Genomic DNA, 23529 nt, shown 5'->3' with positions numbered 1-23529 from the left:
GGGGGCCATTTTATTGACATGAGTAATGCAAGCAGCCGATTGAGGCTGCTTGCTCTGGACTGTTTTGAGTGAAGGCCGCTTTGCATTGGATAATGGCAGCCACCACACCACGGCTTGACATACGTGTGTGTGTGTGTTTGGTTGTGTGTTTGTGTGTGTGTGTGTGTGTGTGTGTGCGTTTCTTTGTGTGTGTGTGCTTGTTTGTGTGCGCCTGTGTGTTTGTACCCATGGGAGCAGAGGCATTGTACGTCACCTGCAGGCTGCAGAATTGCACCGAGGCCAACAAGGGAAAGCCGTTCCCTGGCTTCATTGACCCCAATTCCCTGGTGGTGCAGGATGAGTACGTCTTTGTCCAGGTAAGCGATGTGATTGGCCCGTTGGAGGTAAAACAATTGTCTACGGACCCTATGGAGGCAGAATGTGTGTCGGCTTTGTCCGAGATGTCCTGGGCACATTGAAAAAGGCACAGTTTAGCTTGGGTTTGGTCAAGTTATTTGTTATCGGGTTGTTCTTTAAATCGCTCCACACTGCCTAAATCCAATGCTTTTGTCCAAGGTTTCCACCAGCAGCCGCACTATCTACTACGTTTCAGCCCAGCGAGACGTCTTCACACCCATGAAGCTGCCCAAGTACACCTTGCCCAAGGTAGCCTCCCATATCAGACTTTAGGTCAATATCTGGTGGCAGACCGGCGTTTGATTTTCTTTCGCTTCACATTTGTTTCAACCAATCATGTTGCTGGAGGCGGTGATCTGTAAGCTCTGAGCCCAAATCAAAGCTTACAAATGGTTTCAAATCCACACCTTGTATTTGGCCACTGTAGAAATACAGTTATTGAAAGCTTCATCCACGGGAAACACAGGAAACAAGGCTGGGTGCTGTCTCCCTTCAGAAGTCCTGCTCTGACATAGTAGGACTGCTGGGTCCGAGATTATACCCATGCTGCCATTATGTCAGTGTACTGTGCAAAGATCCCCAGTGCCAGAATGAGCCCAAAGGGATTAAATGATAATCTGCTTCCATTGTTTACGTGGCGGTGCAATGTTGTTGCTCTCAGAATGGATTTTCATTGTTTGGTTTGACTTTATGCTGGTAACACTAGGCCATATCTGTCACCGTCTCAGGCGTTGTTAGGCTGGGCAGCTTGGCCCTGTGTCTCCGCATCGCTTGTGATAATTAAACATGTTTTATTCAATCAAGCCCCAGGCTTCTGGCCACTCTCGTCGCCCGGCAAGGTGTTAAAGGAACACTATGGAGTAGAGAAAAACACCCATAAAATGTCCTCCTCTGCTTACATTTTTTCCGAAGGAACACAGTGTTTTTATTTGCTAATATACTGCTCCCACAGCAGTAATATCAGAAGGATCTGGTGAATAACATGTTATTTTTACCCGGCCGGATATTTGATCAATCACAACCGCTTAGTAAAATGAGGCCGGTCACAGAGTACGTTATGACATTTCATGCGTCTTGATTTCGCAGAAAGAGTAAAATTGTCAGGCGTGATATATTTGGCTAGTTTAGGTCACACTTTATTATCTCCCTCACTCAATTAGATATATGAGTCTGTCATAGTTTTTACACACTGAGGGCCCTATTTTAACGGTCTGAAACGCAAGTGGGAAGCGCAAAGCGCAAGTAGCTTTGTGGGCGGTTCTACGGCGCTATCGCTATTTTAACAGGCGGATAAATGACACTTGCGTCGCGGCGCAAGTGTCAAAAGGGTTGGTCTGAAGCAGCCTAATTACCCGTAGGTGTGGTTTGGGCGTAACGTCCAACAAACCAATGAGAGTGCCAGCTCCCATCCCCTTTAAGAGCCATGAGCGCATTTGAATCGGACGAGTTGATATTTTGACAGCGCGTCTGCAGTCTCCGATGAGACAGATGCACATGAATTTCAAACTGCAAATGGCTCAGTTTATTGCCAAATAATATGGCCTAATTCACACATGGAATAAGGGGTTTTCTTTCACAACTTCAGAAATACTGAGTCTTCGCCAAAGAAAACGTATATGATATAACATATGATATGCGGTAACTGGTTCTATTTAATGATATACGCAATACATTATAAACATTGTTTCTTATCAGTATTGTATGCTATCCTAATATGCATGTGTCCCCGCGGTAATAGACATTGCCATTGATTGTATTATGCGTTACGTGTTTAGTTTGTGTGTGTTTAAACAGAGCACACACGCGCGCCCGCATTCATTCATTCTTTTTAACACTCACTCGCGGTAAAACAATGTTTTTCACGATCAAATACTCATCAATCCTAAAAGTTATGGGCATGTAGGCCTACCTACACGATGTCTGTGTCAAGAAAATATGTTTTTGCTGTACGGTGTTTGCAGATGCATTGATTTAAAAGTACAACTTATTACCGCTGCATCAGCTGTTCTTTCCCAAATAATTTACCAAGAATGTGCGGCTAGGTAGATGAGAGAAGCAAAGTGTATGCGCGAGGTGCACAAGCAATCCGTATGCATCGCATGCGCATGTATGCATCCGCCCTTAAAATAGCATCTGAACAACGCGCCACTGACTTTAAACCAGGTATTTCGATGTCAGTAGCGCAATGGTATTCAGCAACGGCAAAATAGCGTTTGCGCCAGAACACGCCTCCTCCTTCCGCCGAACCGCCCCTTGGGGCGCATGATCAATCCCTAATTTACCGGCGAGTGGCGCTGGTGGGAAAAGAACGCTCTGCGCCAGTTGTAAACTAGCAACGACACATGCGCCAGTGACTAAGTGACTTGCGCCGGATGCAAGATAGGGCCCTGAAGGATTAAACCGTTTAGGGTAAGCTAACTACTGTCAAACATATAATAATTGAAAAGATATAGATGCAAAAAAATGTATGCTATCTCGATCTTGGGATGCAAAGGGGTGCAATACAATAACACTGACTTAAGGTAGCTATTATTTAATATTAATTGAGCTGTAGCATATACTTTAATACAGTTTAACAAGGTACTTTGAAAAGGCTACATGTTTTTTGAATATAAAACAATTGAATACCTCTATGAGTCTATCATCTGCTGTGACTAAAACCAAATGATTTCCCATCATGCCCTCGTCCTCAAAGGGAGGGTTGAACAGGGACCGGCACACTCTGAAGTTGTATCCTCCTCTCCCCATGACCCTCCGATCCCCCCCCAGGACCTGCACGTGATCAGCACGGACGAGAACCGCGTGGTGGCGGCGGTGCGGGAGTGGAACCAGAACGAGACCTACAACCTGTACGTGTCGGAGGCCACCGGGGTGCACTACACGCTGGCCCTGGAGAACGTGGTCAGCAGCATGGGCCCCGAGGGCAACGTCATGGTGGACCTCTACGAGGTACCGGCGCTCTGTACACTCGCGATACTGGCACCGCTCTCTCTACGGGGGCTTCTCACTCTACTGGGGCTGCTCACTCTACTGGTACACTCAGTCTTCTGGGGCCACTCACTCTACTGGGCTGGCTGCACTGTGTACACTCACTCTACATGCTCTGGCTGGCTGGCTGGGTGGCTTGCTGTCTGGCTGTCCCAAGGCCATACCTGACTATTCTGGGGTATTAGACTCTCTCGTCGGTCTGTCTGTCTGTCTGCCAGACTGTATGTCTGTTTATCTGTTTAAGTTTTCCTGAACACCACAAAACAAAAACTGAACGATCAATACTATTACTTATATTGCGCGCAATACGAATATATCTGCATCCATGATTTCCTCCTCGACCCAAAATTAACAATACGGACACACACACATCGAAGTAGGTAGGTAGTTTAAGCCTGATTGACATCTGTCTAGCCTTGTCATGAGCATTGATCGATTTGTCCGAGGGAGTTGATGAGCATGGGCAGCTACAGTGCATTGTGTGAATATTAAACAGGACATGAGGTGCTGACACCAACAATGCAGTAACAGGGACTGCACCAGCGACAATACCAGGACAGTACCAGGGACTGCACCACGGAGAGTACCAGGGACTGCATCAGGGACAGTACCAGGGACTGCATCAGGGACTGCATCAGGGACAGTACCAGGGACTGCATCAGGGACTGCACCACGGACAGTACCAGGGACTGCATCAGGGACAGTACCAGGGACTGCATCAGGGACAGTACCAGGGACAGTACCAGGGACTGCACCGGGGACAGTACCAGGGCCTGCACCAGGGACTGTACCACCGACAATACCAGGACAGTACCAGGGACTGCACCACGGACAGTACCAGGGACAGTACCAGGGACTGCATCAGGGACAGTACCAGGGACAGTACCAGGGACTGCACCACGGACAGTACCAGGGACAGTACCAGGGACTGCATCAGAGACTGCATCAGGGACTGCACCAGGGACTGCACCAGGGACAGTACCAGGGACTGCATCAGGGACAGTACCAGGGACAGTACCAGGTCAGTACCAGGGACTGTACCAGGGACAGTACCAGGGACAGTACCAGGGACTGCACCAGGGACAGTACCAGGGACTTTATCAGGGACTGTACCATGGACTGTACCCTTGACTGTACCAGGGACTGCACCAGGGACTGCACCAGGAACTATAACAAGGACAGGAACAGGGAATGCACCAGGGACTGTACCAGAGACAATACCAGGGATTGCCCATGGATTTATTTTTGTTGGCAATGTTCTTTATATTAAGTTATATCAATGTCCATGAAATTGCTCCAATTATAGGACCGATGTGACAGGTTAAACCGGTCTCTGTTATTCTGGCCACGCACAAGCCCCGCCCCCACATGCACCTCCGAATCAATTCATTGGGTTGCGGGTTATACCACACATTACCAGATCCATCCCATCTGTCTCGGTTACGCAATCAAACCCTGTGACTTGATTGGGGTCACAAACTGAAAGGGATTTAGCATATGCTAAATCCTGGCTGATATCGAAGTATCTGCCAATTATAGACGAGAGTTTCCCTGCCTGAGTGTCATCAACTGCATTCTGTGGCCTCAGGCTATTTCTTAGTGCCTGCGAGAACAAGTCAGGCACACATTGATTTCCTGTCCCATGATAATCAATCATTAACAGGCAAGTGCGTATGTGGGATTGTGGGTGTGTGGCTCCATTGAGCTAAGCTACAGATACAGAAATATCACTAAGGCAGTATGGGGTGATTTCTAACAAGATCATTTACATAAAACCTTGTGTTAATTGTTTATATTATCCGCCGTTCATCTTCTATGTATGTACCTTTGCAGGAGAACCTGATGTATGTGGTTTTGCGTAGTAGTTCGTAAAACACTTGAATGATGAAGCAATGTGTTTGTGTTCAAGGTGGCAGGGATTAAAGGCATGTTCCTCGCCAACAAAAGGTTGGATGAGCAGGTGAAGACCTACATCACCTTCAACAGAGGCAGAGACTGGAGGCTTCTGCAGGCACCCAACACAGACCTGAGAGGAAACAACATCCACTGTGTGCTGGTGGGTGTGGAGTGTGGGTTGTGGGTTGTGGGGTGTGTGTGTATGTCTGTGTTTGTTCTACTGTATGTGTATCTGTGTGTGTTTGTCTGTCTGTGTGTCTATATATATGTCTGTGTGTGTCGTAGTGTATGCGTGTGTGTGTGTGTGTGTGTATGCGTGTGTGTGTGTGTGTGTGTGGGTGTGTGTGTTCCGGTGCATGTGTGTTTGCTGTTGCGTATGTTTGTGTGTATCTGTCTTGGTGTTTGGCTTCTGGTGCCTGTGTGTTTCTGTGTGTACGAATGCATGCATCCTTTTGTGTGTGTGTGTGTGTGTGTGTGTGTGTGTGTGTGTGTGTGTGTGTGTGTGTGTGTGTGTGTGTGTGTGTGTGTGTGTGTGTGTGTGTGTGTGTGTGTGTGTGTGTGTATACATGCTTGTATGTGTGTGCACGTGTGTTGTGTGTTAGCATCCTCAAAGAAAGGCCTTGTCAGAGTTTGACTGATCCCTGAAGCGATGGTCTCAAAAAGAGCAGCTCTCGTCAGAGCTGAATGCTCCCAGGCTGCTCGGCTAAAAGGTCAGATGTTTTGATTCAGTCCAATAAGCCGACCTCCCATTTAAGAAACGCACAGAAGAGAAGACGTGTCTGGCAGGAATAACACAACTGCCCTGCTCCCTAAAACCGCCAGCATACAAACCTGCCCTGTACTCGCTTGTTATTTATTTGGCTCGGCGTGGACTGATTATGTTTTTACCACTGGCGTCCTAGTTTGGATGGAATAAAGCGGTAATGATCTGACAACTCGTTGCTCAGTTGTAGCTGTCTCCGCGCAGGGACGTCTCGAAGTGGTGACAACAAGGTCCCGTACACCTTGTCTACTCCTTTCGATACTTTTCTTTTGAAGACTTTTGAAGATAATCACCCGGTTTTTTGATAAACCAATTAGCGATTCTGCGGCGTGCCTGGCTATCCTGCCATATTATACAGTCATTTGTCAGGAAATGTCAGAGCTTTAATAATCCTCTAAACAGCCCGTCAAGCAGCGGCTCGCACTACTGGCATTTTGCCGGATTTGTAATGAGAATTGTGTCTGTAAAGGTTACCCCAATCAAAATTAATGGTGGGACCATTGGGGAGATTTTGAAAAAGAAAAAAATGAAACTTATCATGGGCGGGGTGGCCAGGTCATTCATATTGTTGCCGTAACCCTCCAACTCTGAATTGATTTAGTATGCGAGTGTTGTGAGTCTGTCCGTGTGTCGTTCTTCAACGGAACAATTTCTTCCTGAATATGTCTTACCAATGGTGACGTTTGTTTCCCATCCGTTTCTGACGTATGCGCTGCGTCTAACCCCTCAACTCCACAGCCGTACTGCTCGCTGCACCTCCACCTGCAGGTCTCGGGCAACCCCTACACGTCAGGGAACATCGCCAGCAAGGACTCGGCTCCGGGAATCATTGTGGCTTCGGGTGAGTGAGGGTGCATTCACACTACCTCCGTCCGTCGACGGATCTCATTGACTTTGCATGGGGCGCCCGCGAAATGCATTGGGGGTCCGTCCGTCCTTTCGGCTCGTTGGCCCGCGTCAAAAGTTGAGAAATGTTCAACTTTTCAGGCAGCGACGGATCCATCGCCCAATCAGATTGCGTTATCCTATATACACAAGTACAAGTGTCCAATGAAATCTCCTTTGTAATACATCCCGGGAAAACACATGGATACGTCAAAAAGCCCCCATCCGTCAACGCATGCATGTAGTGTGGACAAGGCGTCAGGCAGACTGTTTGACCTATCAGGTGATTGAAGAAGGATAGAAAAGTGTCTTTACGAGTTGCAATTTACGAGCTCTTGCCTTGTTATTTTCCTTGCTTTGTGCAGCACAATGCAACATCATGTTATCCAAAAGAGGACACAACAACATCCACCCCAGTGCCCCCTTCGATTGCAATGTCACAAACCCAATCTCGGCTCGGTCATCCCAGTGCACTGGGGGACCTAAGACAACTCTGTTCTGCGTCACCAAAATAAAACAAAGGACGATGTGGCAGTTTGGGGTTGCTCGCTTCATCTTTTTTTCCTGTTTTTGTTGAGTTTTTTGTTTGTGGCATTGTGTATCTCCAGTGGCTTTGTGGGCGCACGCTTTCCACAGGCAGCTGCCAACTTATATGAGTCATTTAACATTTCAGCAAAGCCAAGTCACATTGCAGGGACCTAGCCCAGGGTACTTAAACCACAATCATTGTGCGAGCCACCGGGTGGTCCTAAGGGTGAGAGAGATGCAGGGAAAAGTCTGTAAATAATGAAGAATGTGAGGGGGAAAAAACTGGATGGAGAAATATGGCTTTGCTAGCCCCTCAGGTAGCCTCTCACCTCACTTCAATGTTTTATTGTCTTTGCGCTCCTATTGTCACTAGCACGTATACATGGAGGTGGGTAGGACGCCAAGCTAAGATGGCTAAGCTAGCATATTCTGTATTTCTTTTCTCAGTTTTATTTATTAATTGACAGATTTTTTTTTTAGCTTTAGAGTGTCAAGAGACCAGACATGTTTGAGTTTTTAACAATTCTTGACACTGAAATACTACACACAAAAGCTCTTAGTGCTTTTTTGCATTTGAAAATGAGTTTTTTCACTTCAATGCTGAAAATGAATTCACTCGTACATTTACAGAAAATTCTGTAACTGTAGCTCTTTGGGACCTTGAAAGTTCTCATTCACAACACACTCTGAGGTATTAGACCATTTGGAGCCATTGCTAGAATATGCCAGAGAGGGAAGTATTCTTGTGTTATAGAATGGATTGCAGGTGGACTCAGCAATACTCAGTTTAAACAAAAACAAATTTAATGGACAGAAATCCAATGTGTGCCAAGTCCTGAAGCTTTCTGGCTCTTTCTTGAAGAGCGTGTGTATCTCCTACCTGCATCCATATAATGATATATATGGACCCCCCCCCCCCCCCCCCCCCCCCCCCTTCATCCAGGCTCCATCGGCTCTGAGCTTACCAATGGCAACGTGAGCGTGTTCATTACATCTGATGCGGGCAACACATGGAGACAGGTGAGCTTTTGTTCCTCTCTTCCTGTTTCAGACTCACAACACCACAGCCGTACGCACATATGTACCCTTAACACTTGACAACAAGGGTACATTAGTTGACCATTAAAATGTGTGTGTTTGTTGTGTTATTATACGAAGGCTTTTGAGCTGTAACCACACAATCACGCAACTTCATCTTGGCTACAGCCCAAAATAAATCCCATTTACAATATATTTTTACCCTGTGGTTTGTTTCATGGAACCTAAGAACACCAAAACAATTGCAATTTTTCTGTTAATAACAGTGCAGAGAAAAGTGATAGAGCTATCCACAGGTTAGAAAAGTGCTGGACACACTGTGCGTAATGTCATTAGCTTGCTAATGTGTTTTCTGCCCGGACGCAGCCACCGTTACTTTGTTTTTCCGTGTTTTATTTTCCTTGCTCCCCTGCTCCCTGCTGATGATAATTTCACCTTTTTTGTTCTCCGCTCCTAATCACTGAGCTGCCTTCATCCTGCCCTTTTACACTTAGCCTCTGTCTGGTAGATATTCAAATGAGCTCTGAAGGATAATTCACTTTACTTCCTGGACACCCTTGTTTTTATTTCTCGATTCTTCCAGACACAATGATGTGAATGCATTATTCAAAAAATACATCCCAGTCAATCAGTATTTTGCCATTATAAGTGTTTTTGCGAGTGTCTGTGTGTTTGTATTTGACGGTGTGTTTGTATGTGTGTGTGTGTGGTGTGCTTAAGTGTGTGTGTGTGTGTGTGGGTTCAGCATGAGTGTGTGTGTGTGTGTGTGTGTGTGTGGGTATGCACGTGTGCAATTGTCTGATGGTTATAGTAGGGACCTGGTTTAATTTGCATTCAAGCACATGTCAGTATTTCTCAATGTGTGCGTTAAAGCTTGCTCTCCAAATACATTCCGCCGTGCAAAGAGGTCCACCCATTGACCCGATCTCGACCTGAACAAAAGCAAAACCCTCTACCCCCCCCGGGATCATGGATTGTCTCCAGTCGCAGCGTGACCAGGCCTCTCTTTGTCCTCCCTGCAGATCTTTGATGAAGAGTATGCCGTTCTGTACCTGGACCAAGGAGGAGCCTTGGTGGCAATCAGACACACTCCGCTGCCCATCCGGCACCTGTGGTGAGACGCCATGACCTACACGCCATGGAGCGCAGTGTGGCGCATCGTGAAAAGCTTAGAGTTTTTGACCCCGAGACAAAGACGGCTGCCTCAAAAGCGTCCGTCATTGTGTTTCTGAGAACACATACACCGTTCTCCATATAGTTCGCCTTCATGCGTTCGATATTTCTACAAAATATTCAAGGATGTTCTATTGTCTTTTGTATTCCTTGTGTTCCTATTTATTCCGACATGGCTCTTTACAGCGTTCAGTGCGAGCGACACGGTTGAAAATCAGAGCTTGTTAGACAACTCTCAGACTCCCAGGGTCGTTTGCATTGCGCAGACAATGGGGAGATTAGCCACGGTCCCTCGACACTGTCGTAACCTTCGCCTCCACTCTCTCTCGCTTTCTCTCGCTCTCTCTCTCTCTGTCTCTCTCCTGCTCTCTCTCCCCCTCTATCTCTCTCCGTCTCTCTCTCTCTGTCTCTCTCTCCCCCTCTCTTTCTCGATCTCTCGCGGTATCTCTCTCCCCACATCTCTCTCTCTGTCTGTCTCTCTCTCTCTCTCTCTGTCTGTCTCTCTCTCTCTCTCTCTCTCTCTCTCTCTCTCTCTCTCTCTCTCTCTCTCTCTCTCTCTCTCTCCCTCTCTCTCTCTCTCCCCGTCTCTCTCTCCCTCTCCGTCTCTCTCTCCCCCCCCCCCCCCCCGTCTCTCTCTCTCTCTCTCTCTCTCTCCGTCTACTCTCATGCTCGTTCTCCCCAGGTTGAGCTTTGACGAAGGTCGCCAGTGGAACAAGTACAGCTTTACCAGCTCTCCTCTGTTCGTGGACGGCGTGCTGGGGGAGCCCGGCGAGGAGACTTTGATCATGACGTGAGTGGTGGAAGGACCCCAGCACGGATCATGTTATTACACTGGTTCAAAAGTCGGAGTCGACATGAAGTCATGCAAATTATTCATGAATGGCATGACGTGAATGGTGAATGACGTGTTTGTGTGTGTGTGTGTGTGTGTGTGTGTGTGTGTGTGTGTGTGTGTGTGTGTGTGTGTGTGTGTGTGTGTGTGTGTGTGTGTGTGTGTGTGTGTGTGTGTGTGGGAGTGTTGTGCATGCATGAGTCAGTGCGCAATTTTTGGTGAATAAGTATGTGAGTGTGTTATGCATGAGTGTGTGTGCGATTGTGTTTGTGTCTTTGAAGGATGTATGTGTGTTGTGAATGAGTGTGTTTGTGTGATTGGTGAATGAATAAGTGTGTGAGTGTGTTATGCATGAGTGTATTTTTGTGGGAATGTGTTTTTTGTCTTTTAGGGTGTGTGTGTGTGTGTGTGTGTGTGAGTGGGTGGTGTGCTTAATTGTGTGTGTGTGTGGGTGGTGCATGAGTGTGCGTGTGTGTGTGCGCTCCCAGTTCCATATGCATAAATTGCATGTTTGCGTGTGAATGGCTTTGCTAGACACATCACTTATTACTGCCGCGTACTTTTTGTTCATGAATAAAAGAGAGATCTCTCAAGGTCTGCCCGACATCAAAACCGTCTGCAGATTAGGATCGCGGAAGATCAATGCGGCGGCAGCCAGCGACAGCACAACCGTCTACTTAAAGGAACAGCGAGAGCCATGATCAAAATACGTTTTATCAAAAAACAGAACGCACAGAGGAAGTCTTAAGTCAGACTCAAGTTAAAGAGTTGCACTCGGGAAAAAGTTTCCCCGTACTTTGTGGCAAGAGAAAAATAGCTGAGTGTGTGTGTGTTTGTGTAACACACACACACACACACACAGCTATTTCCCTCTTGTGTCCCACTATAGACACATGCACGTACAAACACATGCACACACACACACGTGCACAGACACTATGTGTGCACGTGTGTGTATGTGCATCTGTCTATCTCTGTCTTGAGGTAAGACACACGATTCATAAAGTTTCCCCTCTGTTCCTTGTTCTTTTTTCTCTGTATGCTGCATTTAAATGTCAGCGAGCTAGCTGGCGCTCCACATGCCTGCCTCATACGGCACGGCATGACACAGACCAGTCCCATTACAGCACTGCAGGGAGAGAGGGGAGGGGAGGGGGAGAGAGAGGGGAGGGGATGGGGAGAGAGTGAGGGGGGGAGAGAGAGAGAGAGAGAGAGAGAAAGAGAGAGATAGTTCGATAAATAGAGAGAGGAGGGAAGGATAGAGACAGAGACAGACGGGCCAGATAGAGGTATAGAGATAGATAAAGCGACAGACAGAGAGATCGAGAGACGGAGAGAGAGAGAGAGATAGGAAGAGACAGAGAAAGAGATAGACGGAGCTAGAGCGAGAGATAGATGGAGAAACAGACAGAGAGAGAGGTAGAGAGAGACAGACAAGAGACCAGATAGAAGTAGGGAGAGAGAGATAAAGCAACAGACGGAGAGAGGGAGAGACGGAGAGAGACATAAAGAGAGTTAGCGAGAGACAGAGGAGAGAGAGAGAGACAGCGAGAGAGGCCAAGAGAGAGATGGTGAGAGAGAGCAAAAGACAGAAAGAGAGACCGAGAGAGAGTTTCTCAGACATCACATCTATGTTTCATGGCACCTGACAGAGAGTGACTGACTGCCACTCTGGCTTTGTTGCTGGCACCACAAGGGGGCTGGGGGGAGATGGGGGCGCAGCTGAAGGAGTGATGGGGAGAGAGAGGTATAGGTAGTAAGGGAGAGAGAGAGGCGAACGGAGACGCAAAGCAGAAGAGAAATGGTGATTTGATGTGTGCGTCCCTCTGAAGACACGCAGATCTAGGGGAGAGCGGACAGGCCGGTGCTGGAACCTTAACACAGGTTGTAGTTGTTGTTGTTGTTGTTGTTTTTTTCCCTCACTAACTTCCTTACTCACTGCCGGGAAAGTTTGTGCCGCCTCTCTCTCTTGTCCCATCAGATCTGGCATCTCGTCCCAGTAGGCCATCATGCACTGTTTTCCTCATCAGTTTCGACTTTATTTATTTATTTATTTATTTTTACTGTAAGTGCCTGTCATGGGCTAGTGGCTCCCCAGCTAATTGACAGATTGATAGTGATAAATACGCTGCAGTATGAATGGCAAAGAGGGTAGGGGTGGAGGGGGGGAGGGGGGGGTTGCTTGTGCAGAAAAGCGACACCCACTCAATTTAGCCCGGAGATGGATATTTATCTGGTTAGTCTCGTAACCTTGGCTGCTGGTTCCTCTTTAGTAGGGTGTTTTCCCGGCATATGCAATCTGCTATGGGGTCGTGGAGCATTGCAATACCGAGCCAGCGCTGTTGTTTTATGTATTGTATCCATCCATGTAGGATGTTCTATACAGCCAGACAAATGAGCCCTGATGATTGCCCACCGAATTTCGCCTCACTCACAAAGCTCTCTCTCTCTCTCTCTCTCTCTCTCTCTCTCTCCTCTCCTCTCCTCTCCTCTCCTCTCCTCTCCTCTCCTCTCTCTCTCTAACTCTCTCTATATCTCTGTCTCATTGGGTTGCACGCTAGTATGACTTATTCTATGTTCTACAATAATGTAACATGTTCTATATATTCTACGGTAGTATTCCGTATTCTATATTCTACATTAGTATATGATATTCTATATTCTACGATAGCATAGCCAGTTCTATATTCTCGATTAGTATGACGTATTCTATGCTCACTTCAGTATAACAAATTCTATATTCTACATTAGTATAACATATTCTGTATTCTACATTAGTCTAAAGTATTGTATATTCTACATTTGCATAATATATTCTAAATTCCACGTTAGCGTAACGCGACAAACCCTGTGTTTGTGTCGCTGGTCTGTTCTCCAGGATCTTCGGCCATGTCAGCCACCGCTCCGAGTGGCAGCTGGTGAAGATCGACTTCAGGTCCATCTTCAACAGGAGGTGCACGGAGGCAGACTACCAGACCTGGCACCTCCATGACCAGGTGGGTACACAGCGCCTCGGGACCCCGCAGATCAACCCGCAGCCCCCGTATAGCTTCTGTTCACGTGGATGAAATTGATGGGACGAGATTTGCATAAATATCAGCACTTTGTGTAAAGTTTTTTATTTATTTCATCCACAACAACAGCGTTATTTTTTTTGTTTTTCCTCCCCCGATCTCTGATCACGTCTTTGTCACGTTGTAGGCATGAATCTGTTTTGGGTAAGATTTTATAATTTGCATTTCAAGACTGGTTTCAAGTCTTTCGCCTGCGGCCCCGATTTGTATTCTTTATTTATTTCATATATTTTCACTTCCATGCAGCTGTATATCCAAAAAGCCCCCGAAGTGATAAAATTGAATTAATGATCTATTATTCTAAATAAAAGCTGTCAGCTTTTTTCGCACACCATTTTTATAGTCCAAAGTGTGTCCCGGAAATGCTGGGGGGGCCTGTCTCCTTCATAAGTGCCGTCTCCTTAAAGTTTGGACCACAGAAAGGTTGGCTTGATCAGGAGCCAGGACTTCACTTGCTAGGAAAACATTTAGATATCTTCCTCTGAACTCACACACCCAACCCCACTCCACCCCACTGCCTTGAGCGTGGTAATGCACTGCGGGTAGTAAAATGGATGATTTTTCCAACACACCCACAAATATCCGCTGTTGATTCCCGAGGATGATGGAAGTCGGGCTCCACTGTGTGCATGCACTGAAGGTAAACGGAAATACATCCACCTGGTCGCGTCCACTTAGTCCCCTCGCCTTCACTTACTTAAAGTCAAACACATGCGTCTGGCAGGGAGTTCACAGCAGGGGGGGACATCACGCTAGGCTAGCATTCACGTAGCAAGGCCTTAAAGGACTGCGATTGCTGTGAGAACAGCTGCCAGTGTTTCTGAAATATCTCACTTGTGACACCTATTGTACAGCTGCAGAATTGTCTTCCCGGAACACTATTTATGCCATGAAGCAAAAGCAGTTTTTCTGAAATGCTTGCATTCCAGAATTGCCACTTCAAAAGCGCATGTTTGTTCGATCTAATCTTATTTTTCCCCTTCTGTTTATATATATATGTTTACATCTATATATATATATATATATATATATATATATATATATATATATATTATTCGTCCTTTTTTTTGTTTGCCCACAGTAATGGATTGGTGTTAGCTTAATAAGAGTTTTTTGTTGGTAAGCTCAAACCTATGTACCGCATCGAGGACAATCTCAGCCCAGGCCCAGGCGTACTCAAGCAGCACACACATTTCAAGGAGCTCAGCAAATCGTTGGGATATATTGTTGTTTTTTTGCGCAGCCCATTTCGAAAACAAATGACTCTGAATAAAGTCGCAGTGAACAAACCTCTCCTCCCTTTCTCTCTCACTCTGCAAATGCATCAGCGCTACTTTGTTTTTTTTTCTCATTTATTTATCTATTTATTTATTTATTCTTTATTAAATTGATACTCTCCGATCTGGCCACAAGGGGGAGCCGTGCCTCATGGGTGTGAAGAGGATCTACAGGAAGCTGAAGCCCACGGCCAGGTGTGTCATGGGGAAGCGGTACTCGGTCACCATGACGTCGGCGCCCTGCGACTGCACCGAGGCAGACTTTGAGTGGTGAGTGTCTGGGGTAGGGGGTGGGGGGGAGGGTGTTTCTCTGCCTAAGCAGTTGACTCGCCTGGCTAGGTGACAGGTTTAAATACCATAATGAATCAGTGGGATGGAACATAAATCGACCAAGATGGGGAAACGACCACATTCATCAATCGCTGCCGTGTTAGTCCCCTAATTTATCCTCAGGTTAGGGTTTTGATATCTGCCGTGGAGCGGTTATGTTTATGCAGCCTAGCGCTCCATTAATCTATTGTATCAGCTGCTTGAAAGGTCGTTGAGAATATACACTCGAGCTATTGGAAGTATTTTAAGTTGTGGATGCACAATATTTGACTTCCCTCGATACTTTGTGGGTCCTTGATGGTTCCTCCTTCTAGTCGAAAGTAGTATGGGAGACGAACTACTGAGCAGAAAACACAGAAGATCACCGTCATGGACACGTGAGTTAGATCGGTGGACGGGCTGTCAGATTGTCTGGGAGGCTAAGTGGAAACTGTTCGAGTACTCCCCTCGACTCCATTGCGATCTGTGTGTGTACAGACGCACACACTATCACTGACATACTACCACATACACTCAATACCTCTAACACACTTCCACCCTCAGACACACACACTACCACACACACAGACGCTAGCGCACACACAATCACTCCCACACTAGCGCGCACACAACCGCTGACACTACCCCACACACACTACCACACACACACACAGTAAATACACACAGACGCACACACTACCACTGACATACTACCACACATCGAGCCTCGCTACTGCTAACGCAGTACCACATAGACACACAAACTACCGCACACGCACACTAACACACACAGACGCACACAATGACGCTGACAAACATCCACACACAGACACTCACTCGCGCTGACACACTACGACACACACACACACACACACTAGTGCTGACACCCTACCACACGCACACTGACCCACTGCCACACAAACTACTGCAGACAAACTTACACACACGCACACACACACACTACCGTTGACACACTACCACACACACACACACAACCGTTTATCATTTGCTAGTTTTATCATTCGATATTCTGACTCTGATTATTTGAATATTGCGGGAACCTTAAACGGGGGGGTTTAAGGCTTTCAGGCCATCGGGCCTTAATGGTTTCAGTAGGGTTTTAATGATGACATATAAACAGTAGCTCCTATTTCAATGTGAATACGAGTCCAGTAGACACCAAAAAGCTCTACCTACAAACAATAACTTGTTGTTTATTCAGTCAACTTGAATAGAACAGGTAGAAATGTTTTTCCTTGAATGCCGATCTGTCCCGCACAATAACGCCTGTCTTTGATTTACCACCGGTTAAACAGCCCTATTCCTGCTGTGAAATGTACTCAAAACTTTGCACAATGCTCAACCCATTTGTTACCTGATAATTGGAAGTAATGTCAGGCTTACTCTCAAACTTTGGAAAATCATTTGCATTCGGAAACTTTAGCGTCGGACTCGCGCTGATGAGGGGATCCGAAGGCCACTGACGGGATGTTGTTGTTTTGCTATTTTGTTTTACCAATTCAGCCACTTAAAAATGAAACTGGAGGGAAAATAATCACGAGATAAAAACCCGATCCTGGTGCATTGGTCTCCGCCCGCTACGTTTACGGGCAGTGAAAGATAAACACCACAATATTTTCCTTTTGTTTTTCTCCGCTGAATATTCAGATATTTGTTTGGAAACCCAAGGAATACTCAGGCCAGCCCCATCTACCACAGCCACACAACAACAGACACACAACAACAGACGCACTGCTACAGACTCACTACCACAGACACACTACCACAGACACACTACCACAGACACACTACTACAGACACACTACAGACACACTGTTACATACACACTACTGAAGACACACTACACGTGAACACAGAAACACTGCACACTATCCAACCGTTACTCATTCATTAACGTTGTGGTTTCATTGTTCTTCTAATGTTGCTCGCGTGGTTTTGTCAAAACTCATTCATCACCGAGGCTAATGAGTTTCATTAACGTTTTTCTAGTCCTAACGTCCGTTTGCGGGTTGCATTAATTGGCCCAATGTGTTCGACAGCGCTTATTTGACCCGGGATAATTTAATATGACAAATAATTGGGTTGTTATAGACATCCTACAAATTGCCGCAGTGCTGTTGCCGGTAGCCGTAGCATTATCAAAACCAATCGCCCGAAAGGCTCTCCAAAATAAAATGAAAAATGTAGAAATATTATATATTTAATTTAGCATCAGCAGGTAAGTATATCCTTCCCCCGCTTATGTCACCATATTTTGGGATTTTATGCTCTGCAAAAATTAACTGATTTTCCCAAAGCTCTGTGGCGGCGGATTTTTGTTCTGGCTCGTTGATTGGCTGGCTCTTTGCAGTGACTACGGCTACGACCGCAGAACGGACGGCAAGTGTAGCCCCGCCTTCTGGTTCCACCCGTCCTCCATGTCCCGGAGCTGCACCACTGGGACAACGTTCCTTAGAAGCACTGGGTAAGTAAAGGCCTGGGGGCTTTCAAAAGTATGAGTCTTGCAGTGGAATGAATGGGGGCTTTTTCCCCTTTTTTTTTGCTTTGCATCTGAACAGCAAACACAAAATGGGCCATAACTAGTCCTCTTTTTTCCCGATGGGAGTCTGAAACATCCTGTCCCGGACACGGACTTTGTTAGGAAAAGTGTGTGTAAAGGATTCAAATCAACAGGTGGTTTGACGTATGTAGGGGGACGGGATGGGCGGCTGGAGGGGGGGGGGGGGGGGAGTGGGGCAGTTTAGAACCGGGCTGATGTGACCTTTCCCCAAAGAGGGGGAGGGAGGGGGGGGGGGAGCCTGGGAGGTCACCTCAGCCCAGGGCTATAACATGGTAAGACTACCTGGTCCTAGATAAGATCAGAACAGAACTTGGCTGAGGTGGGGTGACCTCTCTCCTCCCTTTCCTCTCCACCTTGGAGGGGGAGGGAGGTGGGAGGGGGGGGGGGGGAGGACTCCCCATACCATGATAGGACTGCTGGGTGCAGTCCCACCATCAGAATAGAGATCAGAAAAGAGATAAGATTAGAGATCAGAATGGATCCCCATGGAGCATTGCCTGGTGCAACTGCATTGTCGGCGAGCCAGGTACATTGCACATTCAGGTGAGCCGTGTGGAGGGTGGGACTTTGGGGGGGGGAGACAGACGAAAGCCTTGTGAAAGTACAGGGACAGGCCCCGGGAACACAGCACAACCCCCTTGAATGATCAAGTGCGTGATTGTGATATTATCTCCGAGCCAGCCAGCAGGGATTGAAGGACAAGGTTTGGTACATGCTTTCGGCGGGAGCTCGCAAACAAAATTTCAATCAGGGTCATTTCCACGCACTTGAATACGTGATCAGGGAGGGTCACAACACAGAGACGTATTCAATCGCCCGGGAGGGAAGCTGATTGTTGAATGGTTTTTAGCTTGTTGTTCCCCCCCCCCTCAGCCTGGACGGTCTGATATGTATGCATGGGACTAGCTTCCCTTATGTTGTTTTCGTTGATTCTTAAATGACCTAGAAACGCGCTGTGCATGTCTTTTACCATTACCACATGATTGAAGAGGTATTAAATGGAGTTAATGGACAGCCGCAGGTTGATGTAAGACCTGTGCATTATGGACTGTAGGTTTCAACGAGCAGTTATCTGTGTGCCTCTGTGGCTATGACTGCAGGATATGAGATGTTTTTGTTTTTCGACTTCCTGCATCTTAACTAAAGAAATACCAGTTCAGTGAGGCACGAGAGGAAATCATGTTCGCATTCGGTCTGTTCTTTTCGGGGTGCAGCCGGTAATATGAAAGTCCAGAAGCACTCCAGTCCTGCCCTGTAATCGCGCTCGGAGTGAAATGGGTGCCTGTTATTTATGAACTGATTTTCTACTCTGTTCCCTATCCCCATCTGTGTGTACCTGTGCCTGTGTGTGTGTGTGTGTGTGTGTGTGTGTGTGTGTGTGTGTGTGTGTGTGTGTGTGTGTGTGTGTGTGTGTGTGTGTGTGTGTCCTTCTATGAGTACCTGTGTTTGTGTGTGGTGTGTCCCTCTCTGTGTGTACCTGTGTGCGGTGTGTGTGTCCCTCTGTGTGTACCTGTACCTTTTGGGTGTGTGTTCCTCTGTGTTGGTGTGTGTTTGTGTGTCCCTCTGTGTACCTGTGTTTGTGTGTGTGTTTGTGTGTCCCTCTCTGTACCTGTGTGTGTGTGTGTGTGTCCCTATATGTGTGTACTTGTGTGTGTATGTCCCTATCTGTGTGTACTTGTGACTGTGTGTATGTGTGTGTGTGTGTTGTGTCCCTCTCTGCGTACCCATGCCTGTGCCTATCTGTGTGCACCTACCTGTGTGTGTGTGTGTGTGTGTGTGTGTGTGTGTGTGTGTGTGTGTGTGTGTGTGTGTGTGTGTGTGTGTGTGTGTGTGTGTTGTGTCTCTCTGAGTTTACCTGTGTGTGTGTGTGTATTGTGTACCTTTCTGTGCTTACCTGTGTGTGTGTGTGTGTGTGTGTGTGTGTGTGTGTGTGTGTGTGTGTGTGTGTGTGTGTGTGTGTGTGTGTGTGTGTGTGTGTGTGTGTGTGTGTGTGTGTGTGTGTGTGTGTGTGTCCTCCAGCTACAGGAAGGTTGTCTCCAATAACTGCACGGCGGGGGTGATCGCCGAGTACACGTCCAGGCGGCAGCGCTGTCCCGTCCAGGCGCCCCGCGGCCTGCACCTGGTCACGAGAGAGGGCACGCTGACCGCCACGCTGGCCGCCAACGTCACCTTTCTCGTCTTTCTGGAGGAGGTGAGCCAATCAGTTGTGGAGCAGAGTAGAACACGAACCGGAAGAGGGTGGGGCAGCAGTAGCTCAGGAGGTAGAGCAGGTTGATTGGGGTTGACTGGCAACCGGGAGGTTGCCGGTTCGATCCCTGGCTCCTCCTAGCGAGTGTCGAGGTGTCCCTGAGCTAATGCGCTGTCACACCAAAATTGTACCGGGGGCGGAAATTGTACCGCCTACGTAATCCGCGTTCGAAACATTACGTCATCGTTCGACGCGATTGTCCGTTGCCAGGCAGGTTTCAAAAAACATTCGCGTTCATGTTGCCAAAGCGAAAAAACATTAGACAGATAACACTTGTTTCTACTTTATATTTGTATTGTATTGAATTTAGCTAGTAAACTGAGTGTTTAAAGTGTATCATAGTCTAGCTAGCTTGTGGTAATACAATCAGTTTACTAGCTAAATGCGATTAATCAATTAAATGCAATAGAAATATAAAGTTAGCAACGCTAATAAATGTCATTTGTAAAATAAGTGTTATCTGTTATTTTGTATTGTGACGCTCAATGAATGAGCGCGAATGTTCGCGAATGTTCATGAACCTTCCCACGTCATCAATCGACGTGATCGTCCGTTGCCAGGCAGGTTTGGAATTTTCAAAGACGGATTATGTAGGCGGCTCAATTTTCGTGTGACAACACATTGTGGGTCAGAGGACGTGATTGTGTGATGTCTGTTCGTACGCCTAGTAGAAAAGGTGTGAAAGAACGGGCGAGGCAGACAAGGGGATGGTGGAAGACAGGGTGAGTGAAAGCAGATACAGACTTTGAGATAGGGATACCAAATGCTAATAATTATAACAGTTTAAAATATTAGAGCTCTGTGGATCCTTTTATCACCCAGTGTGCTTGGAACGGCAAATCTAATTTCATGACAAAGCATGAAGATAATTATGCGAGTAAAGGAAATCTGTCTTTTGCTTTTGGTTGGCATAGGGCCAGCCAAAGTCCCAGTGTAGTCCCTGCTCCTGTAGTTAGTACGGATATGAAGTTATTTCCATTTATGTGGATAATAACTGTGATTTATCCATGAAATGCCTGGGACGTGAAATGATCGGGGACGTCGTCGGATGCACAGTTTGGCTTTGGTATAATTGCAACCAATGTTCTTTTATCGCATCAATTATGCTATGATATTCTAATGTGCTGTTGAAATTGTGTTTGTTTTTCTGTGAATTTTTCACGTAGGAGTTCTAAATGAAGTGCTGCCTGATAGCAATACATCTTAAACTGTTCAACTAATGATAGAAGGAGACGTCATCTTTTGTATGCGCCCGTGTTTGTGTGTGTTTGTGTGTCATCTTTCGGGAGGGGCAACATTCTGGACGGTGAGAGCCAGTGGCTTTAATATCCGTAATGCGGAGAGTGCAGTCGCATTGGGGCCTGGAACTGTAGGGGGCCACTGTGTGTGGGCCCCCACACTGAGAGGTCCACGACCCAGTCAGGGCAGCTTTTATTTGGGGTCAATAGGCGATTTGATGGAACAACTGTGTGGACTCTGGGATATTCTTGAAGTCGACTGCTTGAAGTCAAGGGTTATAATGCACTTCACTGAGGTCACTTACAGCTGTCATCGGATCAAGAAAAAGTTTGTCTATTATACGACTCATTTAAAAGAGATTAGCGCGGCCGTTAATGACGGTTATTACTGGGAGATATGAACCTCTGTGAGCACAGAGAGGTTTTAGAGAAGGTCCTGGAAAGTACCTGGGACAGGATAGGCCAAAAAGAGCAGGTACCCTGAGATTCTAATGTTTGATTGGATGGATGTGTGGGAGTGGTCCCCGCTGAAGACAGCTTTAACGATCAGCCGTGGAATGCCTTCATCTCAGCAATGCCCTGTGTCTTAGTTTAGCCGTAAGGTGTGTGAGTTTGTGTCTTCCGTTCAATACACTTTCTGTGCACTTTTTTCAAAGTCCTTTGAAGAAGTCCAACTTTCCTGCTGCAAGGCAGGAAGGCTGGGCCCCTAACGAGCATCCTCATCGACCTCATCCCCACCGCCTCACGGTCGCCGTGGTGTTTTGTCTCCCAGGGCGACGGCAGCAGCACCAGCGTGACGCTGGACTTCGGCGACGGCCACGCCCTCACCTACTCCAACGTGAGCTCCGTGGACGGCGGCGTGCGGCACGTGTACAAGGCGGTGGGGATCTACCGCGTGGCGGCCAGCGCCCGGAACCACCTGGGCTCCGACGCCGCCGTGCTCTACCTGCACGTCACATGTGAGGCCGTAACCGTGGCGACGGGACTCAAACGACGGTCGATCCCTCTTGACCCCCCATGTTTTGGGTTTTCATGCGTTTTCGTTTATTTTTTCGCTGATTTTTTTCCGAAGGTTTTTTTTTGTTGTTCCTTCAACCCGGACCCCCTACGCCCCCCCTCCCCCCCTCCCCACTCCTTCCCTGTCTCCCGTTTCATTCATCCACCAGAATCTCACGATCGCCTCTCTTCGCCTCGTTCACGGACGGCACATTCTCATTTTGTGCGGCTGCTGCTGCGTCACGCAGAACATCCCTTTCCCTCTCCCGGGGAAACCTTTCCCCCCTCTGCTCAAAACCCCAAACACAAATCCCATTTACCAGTCACTCAGCTCGGTGTCCACGGCCAGCACCCACACAGGTGCTCCAACACCCCCCCCCCTGTCCAACCATCCGACACATAATCACACACAAACACAACGCAGCCACATCTCTCTCCCACATCACCGTCAAACAACAGCACCCACACCCAACCCACCCTCCCCGTCGCGTCGCCCCTCACCGCTTGGGGTCTCCTCAGTTGTGACGGATGCAACGGCGCCCGCTCTTATTGATCTGGGAGCGCTGAGGACCCCTCAACACACGCACACGCACACAATCTGTCTCTCTCTCGCCTCTCTGTCTCTCAGTGTCTCTCTATCTGTCTCTCCGTCTGCCTCTCCCCTTCTCTCTCCCTCGCTCTCTTTTGTTCTCTCTCTCTGGCTCTCACTCTCTCTCTTTCGTTCTATCTCTCTCTCTCTCTCTCTCTCTCTCTCTCTCTCTCTCTCTCTCTCCCTCTCCCTCTCCCCCGCTCTCTCCCTCGCTCTCTTTTGTTCTCTCTCTCTCTCTCTCTCTCTCTCTCTCTCTCTCTCTCTCTCTCTCTTTCTCTCTCTCTCTCTCTCTCTCTCTCTCTCTCTCCCTCTCTCTCTCTCTCTCTCTCTCTCTCTCTGTCTTTGTCTCTCTCTCCCTATCTCTGTCTCTGTCTCTCTCTCCCTATCTCTGTCTCTGTCTCTCTCTCCCTATCTCTGTCTCTGTCTTTCTCTCCCTATCTCTGTTCCTGTCTCTCTGTCTCCCTCTCTCTGTCACAGTCTGTCACTTCCCCCAGTAGGCCTGCCGGAGAGCGCCTGGCGACGGAGTCACCTTGGGCACCGATATGAGAAATAACACACAGATGGCAGCTGCCGGCGCCCTGCCGCAGGAGGGGGGTTCACGACGAAAATGAACCTTCCTCACTCCCCCCAGATCCTCTCCTCATCCCTCCCCTGCTGGCCCCACAAACAACGCCTTCCTTCCTCCACAAACAACGCCATCCTCCCTCCACGCACAAGC

The 23529-nt window shown here is 47.6% G+C and overlaps 1 protein-coding gene across 3 annotated transcripts in view; it reads left to right on the top strand.

Annotated features, from left to right (window-relative positions):
* Positions 1–23529, top strand: part of LOC130379764 (VPS10 domain-containing receptor SorCS1) — a 113052-nt gene that overhangs the window by 76278 nt on the left and 13245 nt on the right. For all 3 annotated transcript variants that reach the window (XM_056586787.1, XM_056586785.1, XM_056586784.1), the window contains exons 7-19: positions 238–356; positions 556–645; positions 3166–3345; positions 5294–5440; positions 6782–6884; positions 8400–8476; positions 9517–9608; positions 10350–10457; positions 13378–13495; positions 14987–15120; positions 17531–17644; positions 19760–19931; positions 21999–22185. In XM_056586787.1, coding sequence (XP_056442762.1) covers positions 238–356; positions 556–645; positions 3166–3345; positions 5294–5440; positions 6782–6884; positions 8400–8476; positions 9517–9608; positions 10350–10457; positions 13378–13495; positions 14987–15120; positions 17531–17644; positions 19760–19931; positions 21999–22185 — 1641 coding nt within the window. The remainder of the gene's footprint in view (positions 1–237; positions 357–555; positions 646–3165; positions 3346–5293; positions 5441–6781; positions 6885–8399; positions 8477–9516; positions 9609–10349; positions 10458–13377; positions 13496–14986; positions 15121–17530; positions 17645–19759; positions 19932–21998; positions 22186–23529) is intronic.

This window comes from Gadus chalcogrammus, chromosome 3 (assembly GCF_026213295.1).
Source record: "Gadus chalcogrammus isolate NIFS_2021 chromosome 3, NIFS_Gcha_1.0, whole genome shotgun sequence".
Taxonomy (NCBI): domain Eukaryota; kingdom Metazoa; phylum Chordata; class Actinopteri; order Gadiformes; family Gadidae; genus Gadus; species Gadus chalcogrammus.
Note: the sequence above shows the minus strand (reverse complement) of the source record. Positions and strands in the feature narration are given on the sequence as shown.